Genomic DNA, 23,411 nt, shown 5'->3' on the forward strand with positions numbered 1-23,411 from the left:
TATTGTTGGTTTTAATATACTTAATTATTGATTTTTAATAATTACAAACAAAATTTTTTGTTTTATGGTTCTCATCGCAAATTTGGTTTATCTGAAGTTTTGTTGTCTAAATGTTGTTAGAGGTGAATATAGGGTAAATAGTACTTAGGGTCCTTAATTTGTTCCTAATGTATCACTTAGATCCCAAATTATTTTTGTAGCATTTAGATCCCTAAATTTGTACTTTTGTAACAAGTTAGTTCCCAAAATCCAATTTCAGTTAAGTGACTGTTAAAATAAATGTGAATAGAGACCTATGTTTGTACTTTTGTAACAAGTTAGTTCCCAAAATCCAATTTCAGATAAGTGACTTTTAAAATAGATGTGAATAGGGACCTATGTGATACTTTTGGAGAAATTTGGGGATCTAAACAATATACAGGAGATAATTTCGGGACCTTAGATGTTATTTTTCCTATATTTTCAATAATGCTCATTTCGTACCCTGTAATTTGAAATTGTATATATTTGATACTTTGGACTCAAATATGATTAATAATATTTTATCAATATGATCAAACTGCCCTCAATTATATGAGTTTCAAAATTAAATTTAATTACTTAATTATATATAACTTATAATAATTTGGTCATATTGATCAAATTAAAGTACAAGGTACTAAATACACTCAATTTCAAATTATAGGATACCAAGTTTGTATTTTGATAAAAACACACAATACCAAATTGTTATTTATCCTATTTTTAATATAAATCATGCAAAATAAATGAAAATTCATTTTTTCAAAATTTTAAAAATAAAATGAAATCATTAAAGAAAATAATTAAATAACCAAAATAAAAATAATTATCTTGATCTCTTTTGTATGTTTTTTTTAAGTTCAAAATGGTACATTTTCACTAATTTTGGTCTTTATTATTATTTTTAAACACACTATAAATGCTTTCCATTTAAAACATATTTACAAATTTTTATCAATAAAAAATATTTACAAAATTAGTGAAAGTGTAAAAGTTTGAACTCATGTACAATATAAAAGTATTAAAATGATATCAACAAACAATAAAGTACTAAATTAGCATATTTACCAAGGTTTTACCTAGACTAAAAAATTAATTGAACCAAGATTGGTGAAAGTTTATTGACTAAAATTTTATTATATTAATTGGGATGTGAATATAAACTACTATAATCTAGACGTGAGACATCAGTCATAAGAAATCAATTGAAATATGTTCAGAATTCATTTAAAACAAAATCGACATCTCTTTTATGTTAAAAATAAACATGGTAAGTTGGTTTTATAGAAAATGACTTACCATGTTTGACCAGCTTATTATGGGAATAAGTCGATTTCCCATGATTGTAGAAGACACCGCTAGTCAATTGTGGTGCAAATGAGTTGCTACATAATTTTAATTTAAAAGATATATTAATTTTTGGGATTTTTCTATTAATACATCTATAAAAAAGTTATAATTCATTTATACGGTAATTTAAAAATTAATTCAAATATATATAATGTAAATTTTTTAATGCAAAAATACAGTTTCTTCCTCAAAGACTTATTTAGCGATAAATCAATTATATTAATGTGAATTCGCTTTTGTTGATGAAAACAAATCTATCCACACAAAGAACAAATAAGCAAAGAAAAAATCCAAAACTATTAGATTATATATTTAGCATACAGAGCATATCCATTATTTAATATTACAAGACAAAAATTATCAATATTGTGGCAGTAAATCCACTTTTTGCCTTTGAATAGTCAATGGTAGTAGATAATTCTTAAAACCTATAAAGGCTTCAATACTTCTTGATTTAGATATTGTCACTAACACTCTCCTTTTTTTTCTCCTTCTTCATTGAGTCTCTTTCTTTCATAGAGGTGCTTTAAATGAGATACTTTGATCAAGTGCTAAAAGTATAAAGAGATTTTTCCTATACACTTGTGTTAGAGAGAGAGAGTGTGATTTTTATCTTATTATAAAGAGAGAGTATTATTATTTGTGCTCTCCTTACTTTAGAGAGAGTTCTTATAATCTTTTTGTTATAGTGATTTTTTTTTTTCTTTTGAAATTCTCCTTTTTATTATCTAGGCTTCAGTTGTAATTGAGTGCTTAGTACCATAACATACATAACAAATGGTTTGGATTGTGAAACTTGGTTTGGATTATAATTTATAAAGCAACTCTTGAAACTCCTTAAACAATCCATAAAGCAAGTAATAAGAAACTCATAAGCAACCTATTAAGCAACCATTGAAAGCTGAAACTTCAAAGCAACCCTTAAATCAACATGTTAAGAAAATATTAAAACTCTAAAGCAACCCTATATAACAACATATAAAGCCACCCCTAAAAATCTTTAGCAACTCATAAAAAAACTCTTGAAACTCTAAATCAACCCTATATAGCAACTTGATTCATAAAGTTGATAATGTTGATTGAATTCATAAAGTTAATTAATACAACCACACTATAAAATGATTATGTTGATTTGATGGAGTTAATTTTTTTATGCAGTTGATTAGATTGTTGCAACCAAAAAAAAAAAGAAAAAAGAAATAACAATTAATTGATATCAAAAGGTTGATTCGATAGTATAGGTTGTGTAAAGGTTGCTGCAATAATATTCATAAAATAATTTGGTTGCTTCATAATTTGATATGGTTGCGAAATCTGGTTGCTTAAACTAAGAAAATACGTAACTATAAGCAACTCATAAATTTCATAAGCCCCATAAAACTCCTTAAGCAACCCTATAAAGTTGGTTAGAAATTTCAAGGGTTGTTTATGAGGATCATGGGTTGCTTAACATGTTGTTGTCTAGGTTGTTTATCATGTTCCTTTTGGAATTGCAGATTGCTTAAGAGTTGCTTTAAGGGTTGCTCAAAATTTGGTGATAGTAAGAATTATGGGTTGTTGAAGGATTTATTCATTTGTTGCTTATCAGTTGCTTAAGTAATTGTAAATGTTGCTTAATGGTTGTTGAATAGGTTACTGAAGGGTTGCTTCATTTGTTGTTTAATTAGTTGTAAAGGTTGTTGTATAAGTTATTTATAATAATTATGAGTTGCTGAATAGGTTGCTTAAATTTTATTTATATTGATATATAAGTTACTTAGTTGTAAATGAGGTTTTTTTATGTTGTGATTGTTTCAAGTTACGTTCCTTAAAATTTGTATATGAGTTTTTTTTTATTTCATTTGTATTTGGTTTCATAAACATGATTAATTTATAAAATAAGGTTGTCATAGTTGTGTAATATGCTAAAATTTGCATATGAGTTTTTTTAAGATGCTATCATATGCAACTTTTGTTGTGACATGTACAACCTCTTCAACCTTTGTTGCAACCTCTCCAACATTATGTGAAATATTTGTAACCTCTATTGCAACATCTGCAACTTTAATTTGCAAATGAGACTTTTTAAGTTGCACTAGTTGCATAGCGCGTATACCTTGTTTTTTTTAAATTGCATTGAGTTGCATATGACTTACATTTGACACATACATTGGGTTGCAAAGGTTGCATTTAAGGTTTCATGAGTTTATATAACCGATTGACATGGATTGAGTTGCATTTGAAGTTGAATTGGACTTGCATTTGACACATGAAACATTAAGTTGATTTTTGAGATTCTTTTATCATGTATAAATTAGTTTGTCTATTGTTTGGGGCTGCATGGGCTTACATTTTAGGTTAAATTAGGGTTGCATTTGAGGTTGCATGAGTTGCATAAAGATGAAATTAGTATATGACATTTTAAGTTGCCATGGGTTGCATGGACTTGCATTTGAGATTACAGTGAGTTGCTTTAGGTTGCATAGATGAAATTTGTAAATGAATTTTCAAAAGTTGAATGTTGTATTGGGTGTGTTTCATTCAGTTGCATAAATTTGCATTTGAGTTTGTAGTGGGCTCCATTGGGTTACATTTGCGGTTGCAGTGGATTGCATGAGAATGATGAAATTTGCTAATGAGTTTTGAAAGTTGTTTTATGTTGCGTTGGGTTGTTTTAGGTTTCATTGATATTACAATTGAATTTGTAGTTAGTTACATAAGGAAGAAATTTACAAGTGCGTTTTTTTATTTTTGAATTTGTTTTAGGTTGTATGAGCTTGCATTTGAGGTTGCAATAGGTTTCACGAGAATAAAATAATCATATGATTTTTTATGTTGTCATGGGTTACATGGGATTACATTTGGTTTCCTTGAGTTGCATGGAGTTCCTTTGGGAGATAGGAAATGTCGTGAAAGGGAAAGAAAGAGACGAGAGGAAGAAGAAAAGGTTTGCAAAGCTTTGATGACTTTTTTCTTTTCATTTTCTTATATATGAACTATGGAATCATGCATTATCATTTGTTTTTTGTGTGTAAAAAATAAGGTCATTTTCTATGTCCATTCATCACTTGTAATTATTTAATTATTTTTTCAATAAAAGGCTATAGTGCTTGTTTCCAAAACTGTTTTTTTTTTATTATATAAAATCAAGCATTGGTTTATTCTATAAATTAAATATTTATCATCGTGCATTGCTTGATACCATTGGGTTATGCGTACATTTTTGTGAGATGCGATTTTTTTTTTGTAGTGGAAAACTTTAGGAACTTAAAACAACATTATTATCAACCTCACATGCAACTAAACCAACTTATAGATCTAAAGATGCAATTAACCAATTTCACATGTAACTTACACCAATTAAATCAACCTCGAATGCAACTTAGTAACTGAAGCAACAACATATGTAACTTACATCAACTAAAGCATGCCAAATGCATATATTTTATCTTTTTTTATTATTATTAGTTACAAATTTTTGAACCCTTGCTCAGTTCTTGCCAACATGTAGAACCTACGAAAAAAAGGCTAGTGTAAAGGCTTTAATTTTCTATGCTACCCAAAAGGAAAACAATGAACAAAATATTATATATATTTATACCAAGGTCTTAGATAATATAGTCTTGTTTTGTATCTACCAGAGTCTTATAGTACATGAAAAATATAGCTTATTTATTTATTAAAATTTGGTTTAATGGGAGATATCACAACTATATGCCCATCGTTGCAGGTTTTATTTCCCCTAAGATCACTTATGAGATTCTATCAATTATTATTGTATTCTTAAACATAAAAATCTAAAGTGATATGCGTGGAGAGAAAAAACTGGGGGCTAGGATAGATATATATGCATAAGTCGTATTAATGACATAATTTTTTTTAATTAACGTAAAACTTGAAAGGCATTATATATAAAAATGAAACATATTAAGAAAACACGTAAAAGTGGAAAATATATGTGAAATTACCGTATATAGGGTAATTTTCCTTAATTTTTTTATAATAATTTTATATTTTTTCTAAGTTAATTTAAATAATAAATATATATTATTTGTTTGTGTATAATTAGTTGTAAAAAATTTAAACTTATTAACATTACTTTATGATTATATTAAAAATTTACAAATTATATATCTTTTCAAAATTGTAAAATAAATTAAATATTTATAAATGTTGAATTAAATTTAAATAAGCTTTATATTATAATTTTAAAATAAAATATATAGATTTTTTTCAAATTAGTTGTTTTCTTTAAAGATTTCATTTGAATTTTTAAAATTTAAAAATATAATTTTAAAAATTTACCATATACGATTTTGAATTTAAAAAAATAAAAAATATTAAGATAAGTATTTTAAATAACTTCAAAAAAAAAAATAGACCATAAACTACTTTGCAAAGGTACCCTATTAATAATAAGAGAGTAGTATTCTATTGAATACTACAAAACAAACTACAAAGCTATTTCCCAAAACCAAAGCAAACCAGTTTGCTCTTACCTCCCGTCGTCCGTCGCCGGTGCCCTGTTCATCCGCGGCCCCCAGAAGCAGCGCCGCCCTCACCAATCACTTCCCGTTATGAAAGTGGGTCTTATTACTCAGTCGCCGATTCCGGGTGTTCGAACTCCGAAGACGACCAAGCCCTTGATTTCTTCCTCATCAGGTCAATCGAAATTAACTGTTCTGTTTTTGTTCTTCGCAATTCTGAAGTTTTCTTTCTGTGGGTTTTGAAATTCAAGATAATTGCCGTTTTTTCTTTTTCTTATTTTGTTGGGTGATTCGAAGTAAATTTGATTCTTTCAAGCTTATCGATGAACACACTATGTTTGATGAATTAGGTTTTTTCTTTATTAGTATTTTTTTTTTCAAAGAAGACTTAGTATGTGTTTGGATGAGAGTGTTTTGGGTCTGTCATCATGAGTGTTTATTCATTTTACTGCATTAACACTCGACGACATTGTGAATTTTTTCTTTCTTTTAATCTAGAGGGTCAGTTTAGCTGTATGTTAGTTTGTAGTTTGAGTAATTAGGAGTTTTTAGCAACAATACTAAGGGTAAAATAACTAATCTGAAAAATTCTATGTATTGTTCTGAATTATTGGTTTAACATTGGCAAGAGATTATTAAATCGTGTTTTCTCCACGTTTCTATTCAGGCATTTGGTAAGGGGCCACGAACTTAGTGCTCTGCTGCATACTGAGGTTGGAATTTTGAAATTTTGAGGCTTATGAATTGTATATATTTGATTGATTGGTAAAATTATCATGCTCAATATGTTCCTGTGACATGAAATATGGAATGATTCAGGTGGTTATTTTGTATTTTGAGTGACTTGCACTTGTGCTTTATTTGTGGCCTATATGCTTTATTTTTATTATAAAAAAATTATATAACTCATTTCAAGGAATATTTTTAAAATATGCATTTCCCTATTATGTTATTAAATTAAGCCTCCAAAAAGAAGGGGCGGGGTCTTTATGGTTTAAGCCTCAAGATCCTCCTTCAATTCCCTTGCGTTGAGCTGCATGCCTTGCATGCTTATGAAAACCATGTAATTCTAAGTCCTAAGACACTGGCTTCTAGATATGTTACTGTGTAGCCCTCTTACAACTATATCTGACCTTTTTCATCTATTTGTGGACAGGAAGCTACTATTTATTGGTGGTTGAATTTCATGCTTGTTTAGAACAAAGCTCGTGTATCATAGACTGATAGTATTAATTTACAGTTAGCGAAAGGAGATACAAATGGCTGGTTATTTGGCTGGTAATGTTGCCAATCATGGAACATATGAAAGTGGTTATAATAAACATTCTCAAGACATGCCAGAGGATGGAGGTCGTTGGTACTTTTCCCGGAGAGAAATTGAAGAAAACTCCCCATCTAGGCACGATGGAGTTGATTTAAAAAAAGAGACTTATCTACGTAAATCATACTGTACATTTCTCCAAGATTTAGGGATGAGACTCAAAGTGTAAGTTTTGTTACTTCTCATTTATCTTATATGTCTTGTTGAGCCTTTCACTTTTCATCTTCAATTGAGTGCCTGATGTAACACTGATGTTTAGATGAGATCAAACATTGTCTTAGTCTCCTTCCACTATATGGTGCTTAGCTTCTATCTTTTAAAAGGTTTTCGTTGATAATAAAAAGTCGGTTTAGGGAAACCATACTTTCTTCAGTGGATATAAATGAGATTTAGTTCTTTTATAGCATGCTGATGTTGGAAGAAACCTTTTCTGATTTCTTTTTTCATCTCAACTTTGTCTTTGAGGTGTTATGATCATTGTTTCTAGATAATGATGATTGTAAGTATTGTATAATGCAGACCCCAAGTAACAATTGCAACAGCCATAATTTTCTGCCATCGATTCTTCCTTCGCCAATCCCATGCAAAGAACGATAGGAGGGTAAGCCTATATCATTCAATCTTGGACTGCCCTCTCCCCTTAATCTTTCTGTCATTGTAATGCTGCTGTAGGTGGTTATACAAAATTATCATTCCATGCTGATTGGCAACTGCTGAAATGTGTACGAGGGTCAATTGATGAAACGATTGAGCTGGAATCTGATATTGACAATTTGACACTGGGAATTCATCTATTTTAGTGCCTAATTTGTGTTGGAAATCTTTTGCAGACCATTGCAACAGTGTGTATGTTCCTTGCTGGGAAGGTAGAAGAGACACCTCGCCTTCTAAAAGAAGTTATACTTATTTCGTATGAAATCATTAATAAAAAGGATCCTGCAGCAGCACAGAGGATTAAGCAAAAGGTATATTTTATTGCCTTAGTCCTTGCATGCATATGATTCCTTTATTTATCAATGTATGATATTTCTCATAGGAAGAAGAAATACATAGTTTGTTTCAAATTTCTTTAGTTATAGGCTTATAGCCTATAGGTAATTGTAGTTTTTTACAGAAGTTTTTTTTTGATGTTTTCCATCCAGTTCTCTTCTCCTGTGACCTCAAATTTTATTTTTGCCAATATAATTTAACCAGCTTGCGTCAATGTCTGGAAATGCTAATTTATCCCCTTTCTGGAGGTCTGATTATGTCATGTTGCATTGTTAGCAATTACGTGCATAGATGTTGTGGGCTGAAATTCAGGGAAGTTTTGAAATTGGTTCTGGATTATAACTTTGTAGGGTAGCTGCTGTTCTAAATTTCATGTTTGGCATCATTATATAGGTATATGTATAAGAGTAATGCTAGATGCACTCCCAATTTACACACTATGATGTGTAAGTAATCTCAACCATATAAATAAATATTATGTGGACCCCACTTAAAAATATCCATAGTTGAGATTACTTACACATCATAGTGTATAATTTGAATGTGTAAATTGAGAGTGCATGTATCATTATTCATATGGAGATATGTATGTATAAAAAAACAAGATGAGAAAATCATGGTTATTAGGTTTTGGTGGTGTAGAAGAAAGTTTATTGATTTTAGGCTAAACATGAGACAAAGAGGACCAAATAATTATGCCTTGATCAAGGTTTATATAAGCTTATTTGGGATTCAAGGCATTTTCCCTTAGCCACGCAAGGTGTAAGCCTCAACAACAAGAACAAAAAACTTCACAAAATATCATAAAAATCATACAAACAATACATAATTCAATTACAAAGTCATAAAATTCATGAAATTACTATTTACAAGTTATAACATCATAAACTAATTTCATCGAAGGTTCAAAAGAAAAATCCTAATTAATAGAGGAATAGTAGAATTAAAGTGTTCAAAAGAAAATTCTAATTAGTAGAGGAATAGTAGAATTAAAGTATACAAATGAGGACACATTCCAACTCAAGGTTTAATCATTTTCATGATCATCATCACTTTTGAGACTTTCTAAAATGTCTTCGTATTGTATAGCTCGATCATCGTCTCCATCATCACAATGAGCACCTTCAAATTTTCTCATCAAAATCAATTTCGATATTTTTTCCATTTCCTACATCATAACATATAAATATGAATAATTTATAACATTCTTCTATATAACAAGTCCATAGTTATAAATATATAATTGCAACGAGTTCTAAAAGTAACCTTTCTTTGGTGCTTGATTTCTTTTCTTCTTCCTTGGTGCTCTTGAACTCCCACCCTCATCCTCAATCTTGATTTTCCCATTGACTTCAATTGCTCTACTATAAGCATCTTCTTCATCATTTGGGTTGGCTACCCACTCATCACCAGAAGACACATTTTCAATAATCAAAGGATCATCTTCATCACTTTGTGATTGTTTCTTCAAAAATTTGTGTTTCAACTTTTTATTGTACATAATGTACACCAAAGTATTCATCCTAGTTGTGGTTAGACGATTTCTCCTCTTTGTGTGCACTTGATTGAGTGTATTCCAATTATGTTCACATGTTGATACTGAACAAGTAAGACCTAGGACTCTCATTGCAAATGCTTTTAGTTCTGGAACTTCATCTCCAAATTGATCCCACCATTCGACTATATAATGATCAGAAAAATAAATAAAGTAATTAATAATTTATATAATTTATTTTATATAAATTATTATGTTTAAAGAAAGAGAGACAAAAGTATAAGTATTCACCAGGTGAACATGTTAAGTATGATCTCAAAGATGTTTTGGTGCCAAACAATCCTCTCTTGTATTTATATTCATCAAGTTGTAAATCGACCTTCATATATGTTGCTTGATCCTTAATGAGTCTATCCATGCAATTATACAAACCGTATTTAATCTTTGGATGCTCAGAACAATTGGGACTCCATCTGAATCGAGGATTTAGATAATATGCAGTAGCATGTAAGTCGCGGTGCAATTGTAACTCCCACATTTGGTCGATAATATCCCAAATCTCCTTATAGGAAGACACTTCTCCATCTAAGTTCTTTGCTATGTTCTCTCTTGCATCACCCATAGCACCATAAATAAATCCCATTGCAGGTGTCTTCTCACCATCAACTATTCTCAAAACATGCAGAAGAGGCTTTGTGGTTTTAATAGAATAAAACACACTAGGCCAAAATGTATCATCATTCATTATGATTTTCTTCACAACTTTCCCGTTAGCTTTTTTTGCCCATGCACAACTTGACCATTCGTGAGAAGCAAACATCATTTGTAATGGTTGCTTCAATTGATACAAGTTGTCTAAAGTCAAAAAAGCAGTGGCAAATCGTGTGGCAGCTGGTCGAAGAAGATTTTTCTTTGCAAATTTTCCTACTAAACTCAGCACCCATTGATGCTTGTGGATAAAATTGCTAACTTTCTTTGCTTTAATCAAAACATTTTTATGTTGTGGCAATTCTCCAATCTTCTCAAGCATCAAATTGATACAATGAGCAACACACGGAGTCCAATACAAACTTTTCCTTTTTTCCATTAACAAAATTCCAACCGCCTTGTATGTACTTGCATTATCAGTTACAACCTGAATGACAATATCTTCTCCAATTTCTTCAATAACACCATCAAGCAATTCAAACAATTTTTGTGCATCTTTTCTACAATCTGTTGCATCAACAGTTTTCAAAAAAACAGTGCCATAAGGATTGTTAACAAGAAAATTGATTAAACTCCTATTACTCATATTTGACCAACCATATGACAATAATGAAACCCCCGTCTGTTTCCATGTTGCTTTTATCTCATCAACAATTTGTTCAGTTGTCTTTTCTTCTTCTTTTAGTATCCAAGTTTGCATCTCATGCATTGTAGGAGCTTTCAATCCTTGACCATAGTTTCCAACAGAATGCAACATGTTGAAATATGATGGGCTTCTTGCACAATTAAATGAGATTCCGTTCTCAAAAAAAAATCTTCCAATATCTAAACAAACTTGATTGCGATGTTCTTTAGCACTCGTTGGAGTCATATCTTGGGCAGCAGTCGTTTTACCACCATCATCATCTTCTAAATTCATCACCAAAGAATTCATAGGTCCCCTAAATCCTCTAGAAGAATGACCACTACCACTAGGGCAAGAACTTATGCCCTCCTCCAATGGAGTGCCACTACCACTACCAAAGTAAGATGCACAATCTACCATCTCATCAAATTTTCGTTGAGCAATATGTTTCATATTATTAAAGTCGTTCAAATATTCAATTGTCTTCCTTACCTTAATTTCTTTAGGTACTTTAAGACATGGTGCCACATTTTGGTGTGTCCATCCAAGATGATTTTCCAATCTCTTACCCCCTTAGCACAATAATTACTTACACTTGAGGCATTTTTTTGCATCCCCTCCTGGCACTTCAATTTGAACAATGTATTTCCAAGCGGGATCCTTTCATAGGCTCTAATTTTTTCACTTCCAACCAGTCTATATATCCAACTTGAACTTGAATTCAGCAACTAAAAAAAAAACATTCAGCAACTTAAAAAACACAAGCATGAATGGAAAACACCTTAAATCAGCCAAGAAGATGATTTACCTCCAAAAAAAAAAAGTAGAACTAGCCAAGAGAGGGACTGCCTTGAGAGATGGGAGAGGCTGAGAGAGAGTGCATGAGAAGAGGAGAGAGAGTGCGTCAGTGTCTCCTGTAGTGCTGTGAGCTACCGTGAGTAAAGAGAAGAGGAAGAGATGTCGTGAATAGGTAGAGGGAGAAAAAGATAGTGATTTAGGGTTTTTATTATGGTTCAGTTTTGGGCTCATTAATGTGTTGGTATACGTTTAAAAAAGCCCAGAGAAAAAGCCCAGAAAAAACAAAAGAAAAGGGCCACTTTTCTTAGATACAGCCAAGGCCTTAGCCTCAGACGCCTCATTGCCATGAGGCTTAGCCTCAGAGGCCATTTTTTAGCACCGCTTCGAGGCGTGCGCGCCAACCGCTTTTAAAACCATGGCTTGGACAGGTGTCCTTGATGCACTCCTTAAGAAGAGGCTAAATTTAGCATGCACTGAAAAGGCTAAAATTAGTTAATATGTGATTTTAGCTTTTATAGAAGAGTTTTCAATGATGTTTCTTTATCGAGTATATTCTTAACCACAATTTCTTGACTAACAATATAATTTTGGCTGCTGGTTTTACCATTCTGGCTATGCAATTTGATCCCTGTTTTTTTTTTTTTTTTTTTTTTGAAAAACCTATTCTGAGGCTTAAGTATACCTCGGTATGAAAGAAATCCCAAGCCCATTTTTTTTACTTTTAGAACTAAACCCAAAATGAATGAAGAAAAATGGTACTAAGTGTAAGTAATGGTCTGAAATGCCTGAATTAGTAGGTATGAAAATACAAGTACAAAAATTCTGTTGGTGAACTGTTTCGCTCTATTTTTGTTGATTGTATCTTTAACATAGTTCACAACTTACCAATGGTTTAAGGAATTACATTTGTAATTTTAAGGCAGGCCATATACTAGAAAACTTTTAATTTAGATGCATTGTTTGGCATGTTATAGTAAATGTTAATGATTTACGAAACAGATTAATTTCTTTTCATGCAACAGCCTTGGTCATGCATTTCTCATTGTTAAACTTTGATTTCTTGTGTTGCTGAATGATTGTATTTCTCACTATTGTTTTTTCTTTTTCCATTTAACTTATTCATGTATTTGCTTCTGTCATACAGGAAGTATATGAACAACAGAAAGAATTAATTTTACTTGGAGAGAGAGTTGTTCTTGCAACTTTAGGTTTTGATTTCAATGTTCTGCATCCATATAAGCCCCTTGTTGAGGCGATAAAGAAATTCAAAGTAGCTCAAAATGCCCTTGCTCAAGTTGCATGGAATTTTGTCAATGATGGGTATGCCTAACTTAGCTTATTTTAACAGCCTACTGCTGGTTATGGTCCTGAAATTGAATGTGGTATGCAGACTTCGGACATCTCTATGCTTGCAATTTAAACCACACCACATTGCTGCTGGTGCCATCTTTCTTGCTGCCAAGTTCCTCAAAGTAAAGCTCCCATCAGATGGTGAGAAAGTTTGGTGGCAGGAGTTCGATGTCACCCCGCGCCAATTGGAAGGCAAGTGTCCTTCCAAATTCCATAATAAAGTAAATATTATACTGGGATCAATTTACATGAGCCACTTTTTGTGTTTGTAAAGGTGAATGATATGTCTAAGAAAAATGATAATTAATTATGAGAATTAGTCAGGACATGAAACTGGAGCATTTGAGAATGTTCTTTGTTACCAATTCGAAAATGGTTTTTTATTTTCTTGTTGGTATGAGTAAACAGAAGCTACAATATGTGGGCATGTATCTTTTGTCTGAATATTCATCAGTTGGGTTTCAACTTTGAATATTTTGCTGTAATCTCTTGCAGAAGTTAGCAATCAAATGTTGGAACTGTATGAACAAAATCGTGCGGCACCTTCCAGTGATGTTGAAGGAAGTTCTGCAAGTGGTGTTACTCATGGGACCCCTGTCAAAGCTACAACTAGCAATGAAGAGTATTTAACTAACAACGATCATTCTCAGGCTGGAAGTACAAGACCTGGAGCCTCTAAGCCTGTGTTATCTAGGCCAGCATCCGAGTTGTCTCACGCTGACAATCATGGCAGACACCTTAGAACGGCTGAGAGTCGAAGCAACGACTATAGAAACACTGAAATGAATAATGGGTTGGATCACAAAGTGGATGGTGAATTTAGAGAGAATCATTATTCTGAACCTAGGCATTTGCCACACCGCGAGACTGGTGAAGAAAACCAACAGAATGATGTTGCGAGAAGTGAAACAGGAGAAGCTAGAGAATTGAAGAGCAAACACCAAGGTCGAAATCCAGAAAATAGACATGGCCGGCGGTCACCACAAGAAGTTATAAAGATTGACAAGGACAAGGTGAAGGCAGCGCTGGAGAAACGTAGGAATTTGGGTGGTGATGCAACTCGGAAAACAGATGTGATGGATGACGATGATCTCATTGAGAGGGAATTGGAAGATGGCATTGAGTTTGCTGCTGGAAATGAGAAAAATAAGCAAGACCATAGTAGACGAAATTGGTCTAAGCCCTCGCACAGACTAGAACACGAGGACTCGCATCAAGGGAGAGATGAGCAATATCATCAGAAAAAGGGACAGACAGCAGCAGCAGATTTGGACAATGTGGAAGAAGGCGAGCTATGATCATTTTATTACTGGACGAATATCACCAAATGTAATGGAGCAAGCAGCGGCATATGATTCGGCGCAGGGGTTAACCATCACGGGGTTTGCTTAAAGTACTAAAATGGGTATTATGTTTTTTTCTCCTTCATTTGTTGAAACATATGAATTTTGAGAGCAGACAGTAATTCAACCATTGTACAATTCCAATCACTTTACTTTTTTTGGGTGTCGTTTGCTTATTTTAATTGTTATTAGGATAAATTAAATAGCATTATATCGGGGTCTCAAATTTTTTTCTAGTCAAATAAAGCGAATTTACTCATTTTGATACTCTAGATTTAGATTTGATAGATAAAATTTTGATCATAACTATCATCAGTTATATGTAATTAAGTAATTAAATTTAAATTTAGAATTTACATAATTGGCAACAGTTTGATTAAATTGGTAAAATTTTATTAATTAAATTTGAGTTTAGGGTACTAAATATGTACGATTTTAAAATACAGGATACCATATGAACATTATTGAAAACAAAAGGTACCAAAATGATACTTTTAAAAAAAACACAGGTACTAAATAGTTACCTACCCTCAAATAAATAATGTTATTTTTCATTATTATGTTAGTATTAGTATCTAAGTAAAATAGAACAAATTTATCTCAAACTTTATTTTAAATAAGTAAAATACTATTGAATTAAAAAAGAAGTATAATTTTGAAATAATTACTAATAAAATAACAAATAATAAAAATAAAATCAAGTGTGACTGTTGTTTCTTTTTCTTTCATATATTTTTAATTAAAATAATTACTTAAATGATAAGTAGTGTTTATATATAGATAAGTAACAGTATAACACTTGAGGTTTCGAATCCTTTTCATATGTATCGTTTAGCTTCTTAACTTTAATCAAGTATATCATCTTGGTCATTTTTCATGTGCACGGCACATCAAGGAAAAATTAGAGAAAAGAGTGCTAGTAATACTCTTATTTTCATTATTTTCTATAAACAATTATGTGAATATATTAAAGTATAAAAAATGACAAAAAGAAAATGTTAATTTAGCATTTGTATTATTATTATAGCAAGATTTAATTTGAACCAGACGGTATGCCCTTGCTTTGATTAAAATTTCCTGTAAAATTATTGATAATAAAAATATTAAATACGTTCTATTTTATATCTTCTTTTATTTAATTATTTTACATGTAAAATTTTAATGTAATAAATTTTACATTTAATCAAGAGCTTATATTTTTTTTATCATATATTATATCTCATTACTTATTTTAATCTTATGTTTTAACAAATTATTTTTTGGACTTTATGTTTTGTAAAATGGTTTGAATAGACCTTAAACCTGATTTTAATAAAATAAAATGAATTGAAATTACAAATAATTCACTAAACTAACAATTCGAAATAAAAATACAATAATTCTACCTAACAACTGTGTTGTTATATAATTTTTTTTTTATCAAAATCGAGCTTAAGGAAATACTTGGACCATTTTACAGAACACATGATTCAAAAAGTAATTTGTCAAAACACAAAGTCTAAACATGTAATGGGACAAAACACAGAATCCGAAAATATATAATTTCTTTAATTAAATAATATATTAAAATTACTAATATACCAAAATATATATAGAATTATGGAAAGTTATAATTTATTTAGTCATTTTTCATTGTTATATTATTTATAAAAATTATCAATTGATAAAATTAATTAAGTTATATAATTTGTTGATCTATTGTATTTTTTAAAATCAATGTTGTGTAGTTATTATTGGTAATTAAAATTAATATTACATCGAAGATTATACAAATAAGAAACACAATGAAACAATAAAATAAAAAGTAGGGAGAAAATATAACAAAATAAAAATTCTAAATTTAAACTTTCATCATTTATTTGTAAGAGCATATGTTTGGATTCAGTAAAAAACAAATACTAATTAAGTAGTATAGATATAATAAAATAGTTTATTTTCAATATCATCATTACTTGAGAAGTAAAAAAAAATGAAAAAGTAATTGCATTAGTCCATAAATTGTAATTTTGACAATTATTTTCTTATTAGATTTTACTTTTATTCATAATTCTCATACGTAGAATAATTTACAATTTCAATATTACAACAATTAATTATCGAGGGTAAAATCCAACAACCACCGTTCTAACATAACTATCAACAAATTGGCAATTATTTGAGAAAATTAGAGTTTTCTTTGTTCTTTTTCTGTTTTTCATTTGTGATGTATTTGAAATTGTGGTTGCAGGCAACAAACATAGCTACCTAAATCCCCTTGTTACTATGAGATCAAGTCTTTTGAAGTTTTAGATAAGAGTAGATTTTACTTGGTTACTAAGAAAGTTTGAGACTTTTACTTAATTGCCAAGAAAGCTCAGACATCAAAAAATATTATTCAACAATGAATAAAACATAAATAAATTGACAACAAATTTCATAGAAATATAATAAAAACTTTAATTTATAATATTAAAATAGTTTAATCTAGGGTCGGCCCTCAGCTAAAGTGGGCTAGGCTCATGTCTAGTGCCCCTTAGCACAAAGTCTATCTTTTCATTTTTTCTTTTGAAAAATACCATAAAAGTTTATAAACTTCACGCAAAAAATAATTCTTAATCTTTAGTATTTCTTAGGCCGAATCTTATTCAAGGTCAGACCATGGTTTAATCAATATTCTAAAAAAAAAGTTTATTTCATAATGACCAAAATAAAAAAAAATTACTTTCCCAATGAGCAATTATTGCGTAGCCTCCTCTGTTCTCTTCTTGATTGGAATCTCCTTATATTTAGTTATCCAAAAATCATTTAATCTCCTCCCAAAATATTTATACTTAAGAATGAGAAAAGATAAAAAAGAATACGATTATTTATAGATAAAAAAGAATACAATTATTTATAGGTCTAAGATGTTTTCAAGGTCGAAATAAGCTCTTTTAAAATCCAAATGATCTACGTCTTCAACTTCTCATAATATGCTCTCCAAATTATTAGATTTCAACAATTTAAATCACTAGGAAACAAAACAAAACCACGAAACACAAAAATACAAATTAATAATCATTAAGTTAAAGTGTATTGTTAAGAGATACTAATAGTGCCAAATCACCTTACCTAGCATACTATTATTGTCTAGTTTTAATATCAAATCACACATATTTTAATTTTAAAATGTAGAAATTGATACCAAATTGCACCATTCCATATAAATTGGTGTTAAGTACCATGAATACCATAAACCAATGCTCTTAAGCTAAAAGAACATCAAATATAATATAAATAATTAATTTATTGATTTAGTTAAGATTGGATTCTAATAGTTTAATCTGTCAACTAAACTAATCTAATTAATATTGAAGTTTTCAAATCTAATCCAATTAAGTTATAATTAGTTATAAAAGTATTAATAATTACATTATAAACTCGATAAATTAATAAACTTTATTGAATTATACTTTTATCTGGTCTTCACTTGAAACCAGTATGGTAAATTAATAATTCGCTAAATTTGTAGGATAATATTTTTTTTCTTCAGAAAAACACATGTGTCCCACTGAATATATATATATATATATATATTAATAATCTCTCAATTCATACAAATATAAGTAGTAATGATATGTGCACCTAAAATATGTACATATGTCACACTACTTTTTAAAATAATAGTAGTTTAGAAAATTTCCAACCACACTAGCTAAATCCTCTTTTTTAGCTAAAAAATAATTTATTTTGTATTTTTAATCACCTCAAAGGGCTAGCTATATTTTAGCCATTTTAACTTTAATCTTTTTTACTCTCCAAATATAAAGAACCTCCATAGTTAGCTAAACTTTATTTTATCATCATTATCACTATTTGATTATTATTTTAATGAAATATATATTTATAGAAACAATGTGTGCTCCATAAAAAATATTAAATCATTCAATAGCTAACTATATTAGAGAGTGTGATTAGATGTGTTAAGTTAAAAGTGGCTCCTAAAATGACCGCTTAGTCATTTTAACTAAAAAATAGAGAGCATAGTTAAAGTTACTCTTAGCCTAGTTAATCATATTTATCAAAATTAGAATTCATTATTTTAAAAAATAGTATGACGTTACTGTATGTAATATTTGAATACATATTTTAGGTGCACGTATCATTACTCAAATATAAATTTTCGAATTTTCGAATATCACAATGTAACTCAATATTATTGTGATATCTCCAATTTTCGAATTTGGAGTAAAAATATATGCCAGTTGGTTGCGAAATTGGAGTTTGAATCTGTTATTTTTGTATTCCTTAAGAAATTGATTTTTCCAGCGTAACTAATCGTATTTTGGCCATATCTCCCTCAATATAACTCTCTCCAAATTGGACAATTAAACATATGTTGGAAAGCTAAGAAAAATATCTACAATTTCTATTTCTTGAAGAATTTCCAAAATATAGCTGAAACGATGTATTTTCAGCTTATGAATTTTCAGTTCTAACTCTAACTCGGAATGATGCTCCAATTCTTTTATTTTCTTTATAAAAATATTACACTAACTTACAAAACCAAATAAATCAAATCAAAAATAAATATTTCTAAATAAAAGATATATTAAATTAAAGTCATTGAAATATTAATTCAAACTCAATTTATTTTTATATTAATAAATGTGTATTTAATTTTAGGGCCCAAAAATCACAAAATACCAAAAACAAAATTAGAATTATTAAAATAACTAAAAGCTACCCATTTCTAAACCTAAAAAAAATTAATAATACATAATAAAAATTCAACTTGAATGATGTTAAAAATAGTGAAAGTATTAATATATGAGATGGTAGAAGAACATGCGTAAACTTTATTTGATGGTCAAAAAAATTATAAATTTTGAAAATCCCCACATTATAAATTTATGGAGTTTTCACTGTAGACAGCGGCTAATCACACACACTTGCCTATATTATAGAATATAGAATAGAAATATCTCTCGGAAAATGTGATATGAACATGCACCAGCCAAAAGAACATTCCAAGCAAATTAAGGGATATCTGTCCCAGGCAGAAACCATATACATCATTATCTACATATTTCATATTTTAATTAAATTATAATCCACTCATCCGACCTTACCCAAAAATAAAATAATATCAACAAAAACTTATAGAATAATAATATATGTGGAGAAAGGCAAAGAAGAAGAATAATATATGTTCTTTTCGAAAGAATTGTATATATTTATATATATGTGATCATCCTTAAGATTTGACCACATCACATATGGATGGGGGTGGGGTCTTGGCACTTTTAGCACGTGTTCAAATTTTCAAAATTTATATATAGTATGTATATGTATAGGAGTTTCTAGGTCAGAATATTAATTTTGACTTTAGAAGTGCATGGTATTTTATATTTTTGGCATGTGTTGTGTAATATAAATTTTTTTAAATTATAACAGCACTCTTAGTCGGTGCTCTATATAGTTTAAAATACCAACCAAAACACATTATTTTTTTTATTTTACCATAAACTTTTATATTACAATATACATCAATTTTTATATTTTTTAATATATTTTATTTATTTTAAAAAATAAAATATAATAATATCACATATATATATACAAAAATTTATAAAAAATTAATTAAATACTTATAGCTCAATAAATAGTGTTGTTCTCTACCTGTAGAGAAATACTATTCATTAATGTAAAAAAATATATATAAATTAGCTCAAATTTACTTCACCTATTGAAATGCTACTTTCACTATTTTTTTCTCAATATTTTAGAAAATAAAATATTTTACCTCATCTATTGAGAGTATTATAAACAATAAAGTATTTTAGTAAAAATAATATTCCTACTAAATAAGTTTACTATATTTATATAAATGTGTGTATATTTGTAGGTGGTTTCATTTGATTCTCCTAAAGTTTGTGGTCTTTTTGTTTTTCTAGTCTTTTTGTTGGGCTTGTTTGGTTTTGGCTTTGGACTTCTCAAAAGTTTTTTCTTAAGAAGCCACAAAGTTTAGCTTCGCTTTTTAGAGTTAAAAGTTCAAATATATTAGAAATCTAACCAAACACATACACTATGTTTGGTTGGGAGAAGAGATGGGTGGGTGGAGAGCGGTGGAGGGAAAGTATTGGAATGAGAAGTTGAATCTTTTTGTTTGGCAAGAGGGAAATGAGAGATGGAGGGAGAAGGTCTCACTACAAAGCTTAAAAATTGGAATTCAAGAAAAAGACAAAATATATATATATAAATGTCACATATATATATCTCATTTTAAAAAATAATAAATATATTAAAAAGATAAAATAGTAATTCTAATCATTAATTTCATTTTCATCATTTCAACTTCACCCCTAATACAAAACAATATTCATCATTCCAACTTCACCTATAATACCAAACAACACAAAGTAGAAGGATATTCGTCGCATAAGTACCCAATGTTTGAGAAAAATGTCCGGCATAGACCCAATCTTTTTTTTTAGTGGGTAAAGTACCAAAACATCTTAAAAATGTAATTCTGTCTGTCCCCGTCAGTTGAGTTCCGTTACATGGTGATAGACCAACACATGTCACTCCGTGATTGGTCCAGCTCATAAATATTTTAAAAAAATTATTTTAATTAATTTTAAAAATAATTAAAATAATATAAAATTAAAAATAATTAAATAACCACAAAAACCTCATCTCCTTCATCCCCATCCACGTGCCTCACGTGGACGACCTCCCTCTCGCTGCCAAAACCGCCGCCGACGTTCCATTCCCTCTCTTCACCTTCCTCATGACCGCCATGGAAGATGTAAGTTGTTCTGGAAGTTGGGGCAAGGCAGTCGTATAGTCCTACTTCTCTGGTGTGTAAAACCCCGACTAGTTTGATATCCAAGATTTTCCCCTTCTTATTCTTAAATATAAATTATTTGTCGGCAGTGGTTTCAGCACCGAGAGGGAGGCCGTCCACGTGAGGCACGTGGATGGGATGAAGGAGATGAGGTCTGGGCGGTTATTTAATTATTTTTAATTTTATATTATTTTAATTATTTTTAAAATTAATTAAAATATTTATGAGCTGGACTAATCACGGAGTGACACGTGTTGGTCTAGTCACTATGTAACGAAGCTCAACGGGACAGACAAAATTACATTTTTAAGATGTTTGGATACTTCACCCACTAAAAAAAGATTGAGTTCATACCAAATATTTTTCCTAAACATTAAGTACTTATGCCGCAAATATCTCAAAAAAAAAAAAAAAAGAACAACTATCATCCACATCTATATCCACATCAATTCTAGGCTCACTACTTCCTACCAAACATAACCTTAAAGTGTTTAAAAGCCTAGCCAACTAAGTTCATAGGTGTACCAAATATTGTAACATGAATTTAAAACTAATTTAAAAAGACCTTAAGATTTGACGAGTGTCAGCGGTGGGTTTGACTTTGACCTGCTTCCTCAATGTAAGCACATCCCATCACAGCTTCAGCTTCCTCTCCAATAAATAGTAACTACAGAAAAGAGAGAGAAAAAAGAAAAACTTCGGCTATGGATACGGAACCACAAAAACGACAACAAGCAAGTGGAGTTACAAAACGACAATCGATGGAAGTATTAGACCGTCGTTTGACGACGAACCTTGATACCTTACCGGAGAGTTGCGTCAGTCTCATACTATCCCTCACTACACCCAAAGACGCCAGCCGATCCTCCGCCGTCTCCACCTGGCTCCACTCCGCCGCCCAATCCGACGTCGTTTGGGAACACTTCCTTCCCTCCGATTACGCCGACATCATTTTGAGGTCAACTTCGGCCTTGATCTTCTCCTCCAAGAAGGACCTCTTCCTCCGCCTAAGTCTCTCCCCTGTTCTCCTCGACGACGGCAATAACGTAGTTTCATCTCTCTTTTCCTTTCAAATTATATATATATATATGTGTGTATGTATGCATCGATCTTATGTATGTATATGTTTGAACAGAGTATTGTACTGAATAGACTCACCGGGAACAAGAGTTGCATGATTGGACCTAGAAAATTGGCCATAGCTTGGGCTGGAAGTCGGCGTTACTGGAATTGGATTCCTCTTTCTCACTCCAGGTTTGTACAAATAAAATCATATGAATCTGAAATTGATGTAGATGCGATCGTCTTTTCATTCTGAAACTGAGTTTTCTGCAGATTCGGTGAAGTGATTCATCTCCGGAACGTGTGCTGGCTTGACATAAGCGGGAAAATCGAGAAGAAAATGCTATCCCCAAACACGAACTACGCGGCTTACTTGGTGTACAACATAGCGTTTGGCTTCCAGGGACTGGAATTCGTGCGAGTTTCGATGAGATTCCTTGGGCCGGAAGGAGTCCTGGTCGACGAGAATCCGGAATTCGATGTGAATTTGGGATCAATGAATGAAGATGAAGGTGACCGAGGAAGGCTGAAGCAAGGAGAGGATGGGTGGTTGGAGCTGAAGGTGGGAGAGTTCTTCAATGGCGAAGAAGACGATAATGGAGGTTCTGTGGAGACGTGTCTGAAGGAGACGAGAGTACTCAACTGGAAATCTGGTCTTGTGGTTCTAGGCATTGATTTTCGCCCCAATCCAGATTAATTTTTTTTTTTTTTTTTAAATGTTTTGTATAAAATGCAAAACTTATAGTGTGTATTTATATATGGAGTGGATTTTTTTATTATTTTATATATTGTATACATTTGAAGTAATTTTGTACTGGTCATTATTATATGAGAAGTTTTATGTGTATTAAATTCCTTCTCTTTATTTGTATATTAACAAAAGTGTAATGATAGAACAATAGTACTTTTAGCTTAACTTAGATTTTAGTATGGAAAATTTCACACTCTAGGAAAGTGCAGAGTAATTAAAAAAAAAAAATGGCTGCATTACTCTTTTTTTTATACTTTGTAAAATTTAAGATCTGAAAGTTGATTTTGTATCAGTTAAGTCTCTAATTTTTTCAGATTATATCA

At 30.6% G+C, this 23,411-nt stretch overlaps 2 protein-coding genes and 1 long non-coding RNA gene across 8 annotated transcripts; 2 read left to right on the plus strand and 1 right to left on the minus strand.

Annotated features, from left to right (window-relative positions):
• Positions 1-5,789: 5,789 nt before the first annotated feature.
• LOC133819779 (cyclin-T1-3-like) lies at positions 5,790-14,623 on the plus strand. 4 transcript variants are annotated; one of them, XM_062253114.1, is made up of 8 exons: positions 5,790-6,012; positions 6,505-6,550; positions 6,994-7,323; positions 7,678-7,759; positions 7,989-8,123; positions 12,919-13,094; positions 13,165-13,316; positions 13,620-14,623. In XM_062253114.1, the coding sequence occupies exons 3-8, from the start codon at positions 7,097-7,099 to the stop codon at positions 14,420-14,422; spliced, it is 1,575 nt and encodes a 524-aa protein (XP_062109098.1). In that variant the 5' UTR covers positions 5,790-6,012; positions 6,505-6,550; positions 6,994-7,096; the 3' UTR covers positions 14,423-14,623. The 4 variants fall into 4 exon arrangements, with proteins under 4 accessions (XP_062109098.1, XP_062109099.1, XP_062109100.1 ...); XM_062253115.1 differs by having other exon boundaries at positions 7,078-7,323; XM_062253116.1 differs by lacking the exon at positions 6,505-6,550.
• A 6,123-nt stretch (positions 14,624-20,746) lies between these two features.
• LOC133819781 (uncharacterized) lies at positions 20,747-22,572 on the minus strand. Of its 3 annotated transcripts, none has more exons than XR_009886453.1 (3): positions 22,434-22,572; positions 22,083-22,295; positions 20,747-21,942 (listed from the first exon to the last, which is right to left on the minus strand). It is a non-coding gene; the product is annotated as an uncharacterized LOC133819781 (long non-coding RNA). The 3 variants fall into 3 exon arrangements; XR_009886454.1 differs by having other exon boundaries at positions 22,078-22,295; XR_009886455.1 differs by having other exon boundaries at positions 22,070-22,295.
• On the plus strand, positions 21,949-23,411 carry LOC133819780 (putative F-box protein PP2-B12). Its single transcript, XM_062253118.1, has 3 exons — positions 21,949-22,321; positions 22,411-22,529; positions 22,611-23,411. Exons 1-3 carry the CDS (start codon positions 21,980-21,982, stop codon positions 23,032-23,034), a joined length of 885 nt encoding a protein of 294 aa, XP_062109102.1. The 5' UTR covers positions 21,949-21,979; the 3' UTR covers positions 23,035-23,411.

Source organism: Humulus lupulus, chromosome 2 (assembly GCF_963169125.1).
Source record: "Humulus lupulus chromosome 2, drHumLupu1.1, whole genome shotgun sequence".
In the NCBI taxonomy this organism is placed as follows: domain Eukaryota; kingdom Viridiplantae; phylum Streptophyta; class Magnoliopsida; order Rosales; family Cannabaceae; genus Humulus; species Humulus lupulus.

What these genes read in the sequence shown, in the direction of transcription:
- LOC133819780 (XM_062253118.1), top strand. Translation starts at nt 21,980, where the DNA reads ATGGATACGGAACCACAAAAACGACAACAAGCAAGTGGAGTTACAAAA. An exon ending in TCCTCGACGACGGCAATAAC is followed by an intron (nt 22,322 to 22,410) that starts GTAGTTTCATCT and finishes ATGTTTGAACAG; the next exon opens with AGTATTGTACTGAATAGACT. An exon ending in ATTCCTCTTTCTCACTCCAG is followed by an intron (nt 22,530 to 22,610) that starts GTTTGTACAAAT and finishes AGTTTTCTGCAG; the next exon opens with ATTCGGTGAAGTGATTCATC.
- LOC133819779 (XM_062253114.1), top strand. Translation starts at nt 7,097, where the DNA reads ATGGCTGGTTATTTGGCTGGTAATGTTGCCAATCATGGAACATATGAA. An exon ending in TGGAATTTTGTCAATGATGG is followed by an intron (nt 13,095 to 13,164) that starts GTATGCCTAACT and finishes TGTGGTATGCAG; the next exon opens with ACTTCGGACATCTCTATGCT. An exon ending in CACCCCGCGCCAATTGGAAG is followed by an intron (nt 13,317 to 13,619) that starts GCAAGTGTCCTT and finishes AATCTCTTGCAG; the next exon opens with AAGTTAGCAATCAAATGTTG.